General features: G+C 35.6%; 2 protein-coding genes across 2 annotated transcripts; both read left to right on the top strand.

The window, feature by feature from the left end:
• Positions 1 to 5,802: 5,802 nt before the first annotated feature.
• On the top strand, positions 5,803 to 7,000 carry LOC147475917 (uncharacterized). Its single transcript, XM_086585575.1, has 3 exons — positions 5,803 to 6,237; positions 6,326 to 6,347; positions 6,474 to 7,000. Exons 1-3 carry the CDS (start codon positions 5,803 to 5,805, stop codon positions 6,998 to 7,000), a joined length of 984 nt encoding a protein of 327 aa, XP_086441701.1.
• A 169-nt stretch (positions 7,001 to 7,169) lies between these two features.
• LOC147475916 (uncharacterized) lies at positions 7,170 to 7,529 on the top strand. The gene has a single exon (XM_086585574.1). It carries the CDS (start codon positions 7,170 to 7,172, stop codon positions 7,527 to 7,529), a length of 360 nt encoding a protein of 119 aa, XP_086441700.1.
• The last annotated feature ends 8,385 nt before the right edge of the window (positions 7,530 to 15,914 follow it).

Raw genomic sequence — 15,914 nt, 5'->3', positions numbered from 1 at the left:
TAAAAAGAACTCGGACGTCACTTAAACTCACATTTGTTTTATTTTTTTTAGAATTGTAACGTTTGCGACGGGTAAAGACCATCATTTATTGGTTGACCCAGTTTTAATAAACTACGGACGTTACTCAAAGTGACGTGCATTTTATTTTTTTTGGTTAAACCCCTTGCGACAGACTTTGACCGTCGGTTTTTCTCAGTTTTTTAATTTTACAAACTCTTAAACTTTGTTGTATTGGATACCATTTTGGATGTGGAAACTATTAATGTGTAGGAGGGGCCATAAAATCCTAATGGCACCTATGTGGAGGTGTATATATACACTCTCCATTGGAGATGCCCTAACGAGGAACATTCTCTCAAGAAGAGTAATTCTACGGAGACAGACATTTTGGCCCGGTTTAGTGACTGGCTGACGTGTTTGGCAATTTTCTACTACTATCTCAAATCTACTACTCAAACAAACAAAGAAAACAAAATTACTCTACTACCCTTCTTATTCCCAATTTCTCATCTAATAATGTTTTAGAGCTTTTAGAGTACATGGGATGTATGGGTGCGCAGTCATCTCGTACCTTGATTGCAGTACATCTTGGAGCAATACACATGCACCCTTGCCTGATGAGTGGCCCAGATGTGAGAGTACACCTGTTAGATTTTGCAATAATGTTTTATACCCTTAGACCCTGTAAATTAAATTGAAATTCCTCATCACTAAAGAACATAAAATTAGAAGAAAATTTTATTTGAGAACTGGGTTTGCTAGAAAAGATGATTCCAAAAATTTATTAATGAAAAATGGTTTTCACAAGTTTTGCACTTGTAAAAGATTTTGTCTCTAATCAGAACATAAAGATACCATCCTCTCTCCTTTTTTTTTAAAAACCAAAAATTGGTCTTGTTCAATGTCACTAGTGGAAGAGAGAAGGAGAGTTGGGAGTCAATGTTACCTAATACGTACAATTACAAAGGAAGGGATTGGGGGCTATTTTCGGTTTTTTAATTTTTTTGTCATGTGGGAAAGAGGTTAAAGAATTAGAAATAGCTTGCCACGTCATCTATGTCACTAAACCATGCCAAAATTAATGTCGCCCTATAATTATTGTTCTAAGAATGAACATTTTAATAAATGTGCATTGAACAGAAAAGCGGTGATCGTTAACTCCACATGGATGGTCAACAATGCCACTAGGTGGATTAAAGCAGTGGTGTGCGAGGCAGTTTTAGGGGATGCCAATTGGAAGTGGGTGGAAAACAACCTCAACGAATATTTCACGTCCCCAGACCTTCAGGTGATTTAGCAATGAGTAGTGGTCTTTTTTGAATATGAGGCAGAAGTACTAAAAGTAACAAATTTGCCGCCATTGAAATCCTTATCCACCGGTGGAATTTAAAGGTTGGAGACCAGATGTTTTCTTCTGTTTGATAAAAGACCTTGGGGATTAAAGTAGGGTCGCGGTATTGACACCCCCATAAATGGGACTAGCACCCCTTTGACCAATTCAAAGGTACTAGCATCCTTCTATTAATCACACAAAAAACATTGACGGCAAGCAGTTGCCGTGAGAACGTACAATCCACGGCATCGGGTTGCCGCGAGATCCCATATCCCACGGAAGGTGGTTGTCGTGGGTTCTTTTTTCTTATATATTTTTTTTAATAGTCACCGTAAAAAAAAGTTAGTTGCCGCGAGATGATTGTGTTTACTAAAATAGAGTCTTTGCTTGTGTTAATTATCAAAACTTTTATTTATTAATTTGATCACAAAATTTTCTTATAGCATATGAAAATATTTGCCGTGAGATAGCAAAATTATGGCTCGATTGTACATTTTTTTTGTTATGGTTTTGGTGTTGTTCTTGGAATGTATAAATAAACTTTAAAGAAGAAAATGAGATATCCATATGTCGTGTGTGTTAAATACGCAAAATTTGAAGTAAAAAAAACAAAACACAAAAAAAAATATATGTCGCGGCAATTGCCCGCCGTGGGATATGGGATCTCGCGGCAACCTGATGCCGTGGATTGTGCGATCTCGCGGTAACTGCCTGCCGTGGGATATGAGATCTCACGGCAACCCGATGCCATAGAACTATGGGCATGTGGGGTGTAAAAAGACATATAAGAAATAACCATTATTATTTTACTTTTTGCCAAAGGGGTGCTAGTCTCATTTATGGGGGTGCCAATACCGTGCCCCTTAAAATATATGGAGTTCCCCTTCACTTGAAAACCATGGAGGTGGTTGAGAAGATTGCCAAACTGTGCAGCTCTGACTACCAAGTTGAAGAATCAACACTGGCTGTTGGGTGTTCCATGATAAGAATTCACCTCCCTAAAGCAAAGCTCGAAGAGATTCCCAGATTGGTAAGCATTCAGGAAAGAGGATATCGATTCCCAATGATTATCGAGGTGGAGAAATATGAGGGTGACAAATCTCAGATCCCAGCTACTCGAAGAATTTTGGCGATAAGTACTAAAAGTCCGCAAAGAGATATACGCCAAACTGCACATGCATCGTATGCCCAGGTTGTTGCCAATGTCTGCGCTACGCCATCTTTCACCATCCCACCAGGCTTCGGGCATAATAGGGAAGGTGGAGGTGACATATCACCAAACCACTAAAAGAGTATTTAGGACACACGCAGCACAAACGGAGGATATGGAAGCAATTCTCAAGTGAATCAATCGAGGGGCAGCTTATGCTATCCCATAACAGATTTGAGGTGCTAAATACTGTGAATGAAAACCAAGAATCTAATGCAAAAGGGATTTTTGATCAGACCTGTTGTGTTATTTTGTATAAAACAAGTGGCTTGTGGTTTGAGGCTTGGGCTATTTGATCCTTTATCTTCTTTTTGGTAAAACTGTTTCCTGATAGGTTTGGAAAGAGAATTGGATATGGATTGGAAAATAGAAACGTAGTGGACTCCAATTCGGGAAACTGAAGCAGTTCCTACAATTTCAGATCTACTAGTACTCCACATTTTACTCTCTATATATATTCCTATACCAGCAGCCTATATAGTATCTGCAAAATCTTATTTTCTAAACTACGTTTTGGGCAGTCAAAATATCAGTCTCGTTGTTCACTTGTTCGTCCTTTTCTTCTTTGGTTTGTGTGCAGTAGTAAACAGAGAAGAGTAATAACTGGCTGTTGTATCTTGGAGGTTGACGTGGTCTATCTGCATAGAGAAGAACAGATGCGAAACAACCTTAAAGAGAGCGTACCGATCCGTGCCTCAGCCATCTTATATTCATAATTTGTTCTTGTTGAAGAAATTATATTCCAATAATTTTAAAGTTGTTCGACAATGATTACGAAGAATGGTTAAGGTTTGTTTCATAGTTTTTTTATTAATGGGTAAGCGATTACGAGATATGTGATTTCGTTATGATTACGAGATTATTGAGCATACTATATGTTATCGTTTAATATTGTTTTACTACTAACTGTTGTGGACGGTGATAAGTATTGTAATCAAAGTTTATTACTTTTGACCATCCATATTGTTGCATGTGAAAACTATAAATGTCATTACTTGGTGATGATCTTTGTTCGTTAGCGAAAAAGTTTCTTTGTCGGCTGATAATCACTGTTCTAAAAATCGGTCTAGGCGGCCTCTAGGCGCTAGGTGGTGCCCAACCGACTCGCCTAGGCCCAAGTCGTTTAAAAAATCGGTGGGCTGACTAGGCGGACCTAGGCGGACCAATTAGGCGGGGCTAGGTAGGTCTAGGCGGTCGAGTCAAGTTTTTTTTCTTTTTGAATGATTAAATGTCGAAAATTAAAGGCTCGTGTAGGGTTAAGATTTGAATGAGTTTAAAATACTAAAGGTGTGTTTGTTAACTGGCAAATGAGGGTGGCTAATTGTATTTTCCCACTAGAAGTACCATTTGCCAGTGTTTGGGTGTATTTAAGGGCCCTAGCAAACACTATTTAGAATTAGCCGGCAAATCAAATTATCCCACTAGAAGTGGAAAAATAGAAAACACCTCCCCCCAAAGTTGAATTAGTCACCCGGTATTTTCCCACTATGGTAGGAAAATAGAAACAACTCTCCCTCTCGATCTCTCTTCTCTCTTTCTCACTGCCAATAGAAACAATTTTCCCACTCGATTTTTCTTCTCTCTTTCTCACTACCGCCTCTCATCAGCTCGCTCTCTTTTCAGGTATACTCTCTCGCTCTCATCTCTTATCTCTTATCTCTTATCTCTTATCTTTTATCTCTCTTCTCTCAATCTCTTTTTTCACTATTAATTGATTAGTGGGTGTTGTTTTTGGTTCTTGTTTGATTTTTGGATTTTTTTTTATCAGTGATTTTTGGGACTTCGTTTAGTCATTTCTTCAATGTATATGGAGTCGAGTCATTTCGTTTAGTCATTTTGCACTTTGGTCTGAGAGAGCAGACTTCTTTTTCACGAACTAGAGCCACTTTAAAGATTGATGCAAGTAGAACAATCTCCAGGAGAACCATGACATATCACCGAATGAGAAGTGATAGTCCTGTCTTCAACCTTCTTCAACATATCACTGAATGAGAAGTGATAGTCCTGTCTTCAACCTTCTTCAACTTCTTTTTCTTTCTCTTATCTGTTTGTTTCGCAACAAACATTTCCCCTACCGAAGAAAATAGAAAGCTTTGTGATATACAAGTCCAAGAGTTGATAATATTTATTCTCTTTACTGGTTCCTAACATGATAGCAACTGTAATAACAATTTGTAACAAATACTACAAGAACAAATTATATATCCTAAGAAAACATTCATTTGCACCCTCAAAACTTTGATGATTCCCAATCCAGATATAGCACCATGATTTACAAACTCCCCTTTGTTGGAATCATGCATTTGTTATTGATATACATACGGCACTAAGAAAGGGCTTGGACCTTCAACCTTAGTGAAATCATGCATGTAATAAATGCATATGGTGCATGTCCAAATTGTGTTCCAATGGTGAAAACAGCTTTCACATGGACACTTGGACACAAATGTCAGTCCCCCTGACTTCATTGCTATTTCCGACCGTGTCACAGCCACCACTATCACCATAGATTGGTATTGTAGCAGCAACAAATTATAAGTGTCCACCCGGCTAACAATAGTGCTACTGTTTGTTTAGTTGATTTGGCCTCAGCTAAACTTGGTTCGCAATGAACAATAATACCACAAAAGATATTAACTAATCTTAATCTAATAGAAATATCTTCAAGTTTCCACCTAAATTCAAAACAAGAAAAACTAGACCTTTTGGATCATTCAGTGGGTCCAGAATGATTAAAGAAATCGGTAATAGTTTATAGAATTATAGAAAGTCATAAACCACAACTATAGCATATACTCAGTAGAAGTTTCACCATACATGTGTGCTTATATGTTTTTACTTGCGCACTTATCTGCACCTTCAGTACCATACAATCTGATAGACAGATTGGTAAATTTCGTGTTGCACACTTGCACAGAAAAAGAATAATTTGTTCTAGTGGAATGACATTTGAGACTCAGAATTGGTTCAATTTGTTTTATGAGTAATAACCTCGTTAGTTCTCCTTTATGATTCAGTAGATTACTGTTACCTGCATTCGTCCCCTATAATATTTCCTCTACATTGTTCATGCATGTATGTTTGTATCAATTTGTTTGTTTCGTTAATTGAGTACATGAATTTGTATACTTCATTAATTTTTTTTTTCATTTTGAGATATTGTAGAATGATTACCGAACGTCAGCGTAGGTTAGTGACATTTCTACTTATAGTTATAAGTGCATATATGATGATGACATGGTGGTATAGGAGAATGTATATGGGGAGGTATAGGCCTAGGCGTAGGGCTCCCCCCGCTCTTATTAGAGGTCTTCGTAGGAATTGGGATCAAGTGAGGAGAACTGTATTGGGTAGGATGTATACAAGCACTGACAGATTTTGCCACGAGCAATTAAGGATGAGGCGATCAATGTTTCGTTGCTTGTGCACTCGTTTGCATGGTCATGGTCTACGTGAAAGCAGACATGTTACATTGGAAGAGCAAGTTGCTCTATTTCTTAACACTGTTGGGCATGACATGCGTAATCGGAATGAAACATTTCAATTCTTCCGTTCAGGAGAAACAGTTCACCGTTATTTCCATCTTGTGTTAGATGCAATCCTTTGTTTATTCAGAGAGTTAGTAACAAATGCTACCGCTGATAACTCTCCTCGCGAGTGTACCAACACACATTATTGGCATTGTTATTTCAAGGTCAGTCAACTTTTTAGAAAATGGATAGGATCATTCTGATTTCAATGTTTAATAGTTCAATAAATATTTATGAAGTTTTTTATGTTAGGATGCTGTGGGTGCGGTTGATGGTACACACTTTCCAACCAATTTACCACTAGCGCAATAGGCTAGGTATCGTAAGAGGAAAGGTGTCGTGACCCAAAATGTGTTAGTAGCTTGCACATTTGACATGAGGTTCACATACGTGCTAGCAGGGTGGGAGGGATCATCACATGATGGACGGTTGTTGAGGAGTGCTGTGGCTCGTCCTGGGCATAAGCTTATTGTTCCAAATGGCAAGTACTATCTTGCGGATGCTAGATTTGCTTTAGTGCCAGGGTTCCTCACGCCTTACCGTGGTGTACGGTACCATCTTAGAGAGATCGGTGAAGTTCAACCTCAAAATCATAAAGAACAATATAACTTTCGCCATTCATCTTTGCGTACTGTTGTTGAATGGACAATCGGTCTCTTGAAGAAGCGATTTGCCTATCTAAGGCATGCAGTTTTCCACGATGTCAAAACACACACAAAGGTTATCCTTGCCTGTTGTGCATTGCACAACTTCTTGCGAGAAGAAGATCCTGATAATACATTAAGTGATGAGGAGCTCACTGATGATGAGGAAGAGGCTTACAACTCTCTGAATGCTCCAAATATGAATATTGATATGCAGCCAAGCATTAGGTGGACTAATTTTAGGGATGAGTTGTCAATTGCAATGTGGGCAGATAACGAGTGATGTAATAGATATTATGATTATATGAGTGATATTTTTGTAGTAGACTTATGATTTTATTAGACTGTTTTTGTAATAGACACTATTATGTTTCAACTACTTATAATGTTTTATTCATATGCAATCTTTCTTATTTGTTACCTTGATATGTTACTATGCTATGTTCTTTGGTATGGCTGGAAAACAAAAAGAAGTTGTGAAAACAAGATCGCCCCAAGTTAGATGGTATCCCAACATGGAAGCCATCTTGGTAGAGGTGTTGTTAGAGAAGTTAGCTACTGGGGGCAAGAGGGCAGATAATGGGTGGAGGAAAGAGAGCTTGAAGCGTACTGCTGATGAGATCAATACGCGACTTGGAATGAATTTGGTTTTAGACAATGTCAGGTCAAGGTTGAAAACAATGAGACTTGCTTGGCAAGTTGCGAAACATGCAGTTGATGCTAGTGGGTTTGGTTTGTCTTTCAACAAAGAGACCAAGAGAATTGATGTAGATGAGAATGCATGGGAGAGTTATGTAAAGGTAATAAAATAATCTCATTTTTTTTTATTAGGATTTGGTTTTGGATGTCATATTAATTGGTATATTGTGGGATTTAGGCTCATCCGTTGGCAAAAACTCTCAGGCAGAAATCGTTTCCTTACTATGACGAATGTTGTCTCATTTTTGGGACAGATTATGCAATTGGAGAAGGGGGCAATAGTGGGTTCGATGATGACATGGTGGATGGAGGTAAGTTGATTAGATGTAAATAGAGTTGAATTTTGTGTGTCTAACTAGTTTTGAAATTAACTTTTTGTTTCAACTTTTTGTTTAGATGATTCTAGGCAAACCCAAGGAGATGGGGGTGACGATTCTGATGCTGGTGAGTCCTCTGCTTTTGGTGCTCCCTCAGATGCTAGTGGGGATACTTCTCAAACCGAGAGTGGTCCTAGAAGCACTACACCAACTTCTAAGAAGACTAGGAAGTCTTGATTCTTTGAGGATATACCCGAACCCCCTTCGTTTAAGGTGTTAACTGAAGCGGTGGCGAAAATTGCCGAGGCCCTCAAACCAGAACCACAAGAAGAAGAAGTAGACCAAATAGATTTGTTGAAGGATGCTTTGCAATCTCTTCCTGATATGAATCCTGAGCTTTTCTTAAGGTCGCTTGACTTGCTGGTCGAGAATGATAGGCTTATTAAGGTCTTCTTGGGCCTTAAAGAGGATATCAAGGCTTCATGGTTGTTTAGGAGGCTAGAACAAGTAGGGCGTTGATGCCACATTATTTTTGGTTTATTTCTTTGTTTGAACTATATGCTTTTGTGGCATTGCTGTTAAGTGGTGGACCGATATATTATTGTTAAGTTGTGGTGGAGTGGTGGTGGTGTGCTGCTGCTACTGCTGGTGCTGCTGCTGTGCATTGGTTGCAACACTTGCTTCATCACCTATCCCTTGGTGCATCTCCTTTACCCTTTTATAGAGAAACTTTGAAGTGTTGGTAGAAAATGCATGTGCTACCCATTTGTGGATGCAGACATGAGCTTCTGACTATGCTATAAAGTAGACACATTCGATCAATTTGTCCTTCAACCAAATGGTGCAGTCTAAATAACATTCATTATCCTTTTGCCTAGCTTAAACAAAAACATATGCACCTCATTCATAACATATAATATGTTAACAAATCTCTTATATATGCACCTCATTCATAACAGATAATGTGTTAACAAATCTCTCCATGACTCCATTTGTTGATGAAATTATTTGATAGCTGAAAAAAATCCTTAACCTTTCAATTGTACTTAGCTTTTAAAGACCATCTCTAACAACGTATTGATATTCTCAGTAGAACTCCCCTCTGGCAGGTTAGCTTTTAGACCATCTTTGAGGGACCACAAAAATGACACTCCACTCTTTTGTAGAGCTTCAGCTAAGGCCACCAGTTTAGCGGGTGGTGGATGAGTGGATCGGTCCCAAAGCTAAGATAGACCACGAACATAGGTTTCTTACTATCCAGCCAAGAAAGGCAGCCGTAAGGATCATTACTAGATACTGATGTGGAGGTGATCGAGGGTGAATGGTCCTAGCGTTAGACAATGATCAAATTTTGTTTTAAAATCATCAATAACAGATTAGTCCAACTTGTCAAATATGATCACAGGAATGGGAAAATAATTGAACTTGATTTTATGGTTGTTTCAAAAGACACTATTACTATTAATGTTGAGTTGTATTGTCTTAAATTATCTTTATTTTGTATTTTATTTCTAGTTTTTTTAAGACTCTATTTCTATTGAGTTTGAAAACAAAAAAAAAATATTTCCAAAAAGTTGAAAAGTTATTTGCCACGGGAAAAAAAACCATGTAAACAAACATGGGCAAAACTGGCAAATCCCATATTTTCCCACTAGAAATTTTTGCAAACAAACACTGGCAAACTGAAATTTTCCCACTACAAATTAGCCTGGCAAATCTATAGTGGGAAAATACTGGCAAATCTTATATTTTCCCACTAGAAGTTTGCCAGTTAACAAACACACCTTAAAGTCTAATGTAAATTATATGCCACTATAACAAAGAGTATGTTTTTATATGAAGTCGATATTCTTTAACTATTACGCATTTTTGTAATAAGTATATTTGTTTGTGTTTATTTTTTGAGTTATGGTAAATGATTTTCTTCATTTCTTATAGTATAGGTGTGTATTACTATATATTAGGAAAAAAAAATCGCCTAGCGCCTAGCCCATCTAGGCACTGCCTAGAAGGTCTACGCGGTAGGCGCTCTCCCACCACTCGACTACCGCCTAGCATTTTTTAGAACACTGATGATAAGTATAATTGTTTAAAGGACAGATAATATAGTTAGTTGTTCACAAATACATTATCATAAGGTAAATTGTCCCAGATGACTAAAAAACATATAAAACATCGTGTTCGACTATTAATTAGTTGGGCTAGCTCTTGCTTTTGAATCTCTTTATTCAAGTAGAATAAAGTGTAGCAAAAGTTTTGATGCACATGCTGAGATGCTTCCTGACCACCTTGTGAACACCATAATAAATTGCTTATTTTTATGTGTGAAGTTGCTGTTGGGATTACTTTAATCCTACATCTTTGACATGCTAATCTATTATTGATAAAAAAAGGAATTAAAAGAAAAATACCTTTAAAGCCGGAATTGGAGATTGACAGTAAAATAAACTTTCCAAGCTGAATCCAAATCACTTAGTCTTCAGCCTTCTAGTAGTATTCACCACATAACAAACCACAAAACACTTTTGCTTTTCTCCTACTTTTAGTTGTACTTTTCCTAGACTAATGGTTCCTTTCTCCAAAAAGTCAAGTCTTATCTTAAGAGGACAAGTCCTTGTCATACAAGTACTTGTACTTGATATACTAAAACACTTTTAATATATATCTCTTTAATATGGAAAGTGCCCATTAACAAATCCATATTTACAATAAGGCCCTTGGAACTTTCAAGAAAGTCTTTTCCTACCATTAATTATATCTAAGTCCCTCCACCTTACTTGTATTGACAATTAAACCATTGGGAATTTGTTCTTCACTGTCACACCCATGTCTAATTGACCCAATGTGACATTTAACATCAATTGAGCATTAAGAAACTATTTCTTATACCGGCCGGGTTTGAGCTCAATTAGTTATGTCACAATTTCCTAATACATAACTCCGTAGAGTGGTGGATCCTTTATTAGAATTCGTGATTCAAGACGTCCTACATTTATTACCCAAAATGTCAAGTTTAGTCTATGAATAGACATTACTTTTTAACGTCTCAAAGTAATAAATTTGAGACACAATGAATTTTCATAATTCCTCAAGTCCAGGGATTAATTGGTAAAGTGAGATTTGCACACTAACCTTAACAATGAATTTATAATGTGTTCTCACTTTGATCCCCTCAGTGTCAGTCATATGACTACACCAATATACAAACTTAGAGTTATACTCAAATGATTAAGATATTATCATCCTATCATATAGCAATTATGTATATTACAGTCTTATAAGTGAAGCGTCCGACTTCACCCCTAACTGTGAGCATTCTAGGTAAATAGATACAATCAAATCTCCCGCACATGACTCTTCATATGCTTGATTGTTCTAATTCTATTATCTATGGAACTTATGGTTTCATTATATGATATTAGTTCACCCATATGCATAATAATAAAATTTGTGTATTTAATCAGCATGTATAAATAATAAATGTTCATTGGCTTTGTACAGGCCAAATATCCCAACAATCTCCCACTGGCTTTCAAAGCCATTTAGTAACTATTCTAAGACCCATAATATTTATATAAGGATCTGCACATACATATATACTAATATATATAGTATTTGGTCCTCATAGACTATATCATTCATAATGAATAGTGTATCATATATATATGATACCAAAAACATAGCCATCTTACCTTCAACCTTTTTGTAAAACACAAGTTCCTTCCTTACATTTGATCAAAACCAAACGATTTGATTGTTTGATCAAAATTTACATTCCAACTCCTTAAAGCTTGTAGGAATTGTAAAGCCTCCAGGTTTTAAAAGCGGTCTTTACATCCATTTGCCAAATCATATAGTCATAATGAGCAGCAATCACTAGAAGGACTCTAATGAACTTTTCATGGCTACTGGCGAAAAAGTTATCTCATAATCGATACCCTCTTTTTGAGTAAACATTTTCTCCACCAGTCTCGCATTAAAAGTCTCTACCTTTCTAACAGCTCCTCTTTAACTTTTGAATAACTACTTATTCTTAATAGGCTTAATATTTGGCAATGGATCAACAAGTTCCCAGACATTGTTGAAATATAAGGACTCCATTTATCATCTCATTGATTCAAGCCATTTACTCAACTCAATGTCAGAAATTGCTTCTTCGTAGTTTATAGGATCTACATCTTTGTCATATGATATAACATATAAAGTTTCCCTTAATAATAGGGTTAACTTTTCTGGAGGTCTAATTGTCCTCCCACTACGACGAAGTACTGAATTAGGTCCAGGTAATTAATTCTCGAAACTTCATTTGGAAGGTTTTCATCTAAACTAGGAGTTAATTCTGATTGAACATGATCAAGAATATCTGCCGTCATTTCATCAATGACCATTGCACTACGAGGTTTTCGTTTCCCAATATAATCTTCCTCAAAATACTTAACATTTGTACTCACAAACACTGTTTTTTCTCTTGGATTATAAAATAAACCACCTCGAGTTTCTTTTGGATACCCAATAAACAAACATACTTCGGTTCTTGATTCTAACTTGTCAGTCTTTCCTCTTAGTACATGCGCAGGACAACCCCATACATGTATGTGGTGTAAACTAGGTTGTCGCCTTGACCATAACTCCCTAAGAGTTATAGGAACTGACTTAGAAGGAACCAAGTTCAAAATATATATCGTTGTTTCTAAGGCATATCCCCAAAAAGATATAGGTAGAGTGGAATAACTCATCATGGACCGAGCCATATCCAATAAGGTTCTATTCCTTCTTTCAGCAACCCTATTATGTTGTGGAGTTCTTGGTGCACTTAATTGAGACAAAATCCCATTTTGCATTAAATACTATTTGAACTCATCTGAGAGGTATTCACCGGCCACCTCAATCCGATCGAAGTGTTTTAATTGGTTTACCAGTTTGCTTTTTAGCTTCTGCTTTGAATTCTTTGAACTTTTCAAAAGATTCAGACTTTTTGTGCATCAAATACACATAACCATACCTTGAATAGTCATCAGTAAAAGTGATAAAATATACAAAGTTACCTCTTGCTTTCACATTAATGGGTCCACATACATCGGTATATACTAACTCCAATAACTCTGTGGCTCTTGACCTTTTAGCTTTAAAGGATCTCTTAGTCATCTTTCTTTCTAAGCAAGACTCACAAGTTGGGAAAGGTTCTAAAGAGAGTGAATTTAAAACTCCATCTTTCACCAACCTATCAATCTTGTTTAGATTGATATGATTAATTTTTAAATGCCATAAGTACATTGGATTAAAAGAAGTTGACTTCCTCTTTTGAGGCAAGACCTTTGATGAATTACCAATAACAGTATCATTTATTTCTTGCATAAGAGAAAGTATATAGAGACCATTTACTAAAGTACTAGAGTCAATAAATTTTTCCATTTAGTATGATTACAACTTTTGAATCAAACGAAATGGAATATCCTGACTTATTAAGTGCATAAATAGAAACCAAATTTCTCCTTATCTCTGGAACATAGTAACAATTTTCTAAAACCAACACTTTCTCACCTAATGCTAAACAATAAATTGATATTGCGACAACCTTTGCCTCTGTACCTAGTGTTAAGTACACCTCTCATTCATTCACCTTTTTTTTTTTTAAAAAACTCGTGTAACATATTACAAACGTGGTTAGTGGCCCCTGAGTCTACACACCAGGTGTCAGAAAGAAAAACCAACAAATTGGTTTCAAGAATAAAGGATTGCATACATTCTTTATCTATTTGTTTAAAAAAAAAAAAAAAAAAAAAATACTCCCTACAGTTCCGTTTCCAATGACCAGGCTTTTCACAATGGTAACAATTACCCTTTGTTTTAGCCCAACTTTTAGCAGTCAAGATAGATGCTAAGGGATTAAGACATATCTGGAACATTTATATATACATAAAAATTATTATAATACATTTAATATTGGTTTTGGGAATTTAATAAACCAATTACCCACTTATATAATAAAAATACAACACCCTCCATGTTGTATCAATAAGACAAATATAAGCAATAGAAACCTAATATTTATGAATAATCTCTTATCTGTAGGGCATCAAAATTATTCAACTTAATCAGGCGAGTTCTACTAGACCCATCAATTTTACATACATATAATATGATTTCCATTATTATTCCTTTTGCTACTAAAACATAATTGCACAAACTGCGTAGGGCTGTCAACTATATTTCAACCAAGTGTACCATCATCATAATTCATTAATGTAACTTCGAGATAATGAATCCGTAAGGGAAAACACTCTCACTAGCCATATATGAATTTTTCTTCTTAAGAATAGACAATAGACAAAAATATTTTAGCATGCAATTAATTTATCTGTAGGGATCATATTAATCACATCTAAAAATATAATTCCTATTGAATTGATAATGGTGTAGCAAGGGATTCAATTCATAAATTAAATGCCTTTACCACTTGCTTTATATAAACCGAGGGTATTAACAATTAATGATCAACATATATCGACAACTCTTAATATGAATGTAACATTATGTATATGTCACTAATTAACAATGATATACTACCTATTTAAAGGACCATGCATCTCATGCCAACAATAAATAAGTGTAAATATATCATTGTGATACTAAATCAATAGTGGATTAGCTAACCGCCAGAATCATATACATGTTGAAATCCTCTGGTACAGATCATGTATGCATCTTACCGAAACATCAGATTAATTAGCATGCAATTTGTGTACCTTAACATTGCTAATAGTAGCATACCATAGCACATGAATTCCAACTGTTACTTTATCGTTAATATATTGATAAAAGCATATTCAGTTATCTCAATAACGAAAAAAAATGTTAGTCATGTTTACTGTACAAATCTTAGAAGCCTTACAAGCATCTCCTGCATATGTTAGTAGATAAAAGTGTGTTGACCAAATAGTCTACTAACTAATCACTATTTCCATCTTTGTGTTTTTTCCTTTACTAAGAATTAGTACACTTTGTATGCATGTGAAACAGTGTATGAAAACTTTTTGCTTAACGTTTAAAAGAGGTCCTTGTCAGTACTATTACATGTCAATTCTCCCTCACAAACACAAACGTAATTACTTACTATTGCTTTATTCCTTTACTAATAATTAGTACACTTTGTATGCATGTACATGTGCTGGAAAAGAAACATTGCATGCCACGTGTCAAGTCCTTATGCATCATCCTTGTATTTAGTGCAAAGATATCATGTGTAATAATAGGACAAAACAAGACTAGGCATATAGATTACTATTACTGGCGGCCCAAAACAAACTGTATGAAACAATTGTATCCATCTTTTAGTGAATAGTAGTTTTGTCCTTTATTGCATATTATATATGCTTTACATCAACAAGTAAATTGGTACTTCAATCGAAATCAGACTTTTGATCCTCTAGATTCCAACTACAGTACCACTTTAACAATAAATTTTTTTTTTATCACGTAACTGAATTACATGAAAATAATAATACCCAACGGAAGCAATCATATATTACTAATATTGCATACACTATTCAGTATGTGATATATGTCACCCTCTTTTATTTTATAGTATGTATCAATACTTAAAAAAATGGCTTTTTAGACTTTGGTCTTACGCATAGTTGGTTTATTAGACTTTGGTCCATAAAAGCTTGAATATTAGACTTTAGTCCTAGTTCTGTTTGTTCACCGTTAGTCAACTTAGTTAACTAACAGTCAACTCAGTCGTATGTAAGAAAATTGACCATGTTGACTGTTAGTCAACTGAGTTGACTAACGGTGAACAAACAGAACTAGGACTAAAGTCTAATATTCAAGCTTTTTTGGACTAAAGTCTAATAAACCAACTATGCGTAGGACCAAAGTCTAAAAAACCCTTAAAAAAACAATTTTATTAATTAGAACATACAGATATGAAATTATCATATATCTCATATAAAATTTTTAGATGTGATTATTCTTTTTAAAAGCAAATAAAAAATAGATAATAACATGACCCGCTCCGGTACCAATTGTTGGGATTACTTTAATCCTACATCTTTGACATGCTAATATATTATTGATCAAAAAAGAAATTCAAAGAAAAATACCTTTAAAGCCGGAATTAGAGATTGACAGTAAAGATAAACTTTCCAAAGCTGAATCCAAATCACTTAGTCTTCAGCC

Source organism: Coptis chinensis, chromosome 9, assembly GCF_015680905.1.
Source record: "Coptis chinensis isolate HL-2020 chromosome 9, ASM1568090v1, whole genome shotgun sequence".
Classification (NCBI taxonomy): Eukaryota; Viridiplantae; Streptophyta; class Magnoliopsida; order Ranunculales; family Ranunculaceae; genus Coptis; species Coptis chinensis.
Note: the sequence above shows the minus strand (reverse complement) of the source record. Positions and strands in the feature narration are given on the sequence as shown.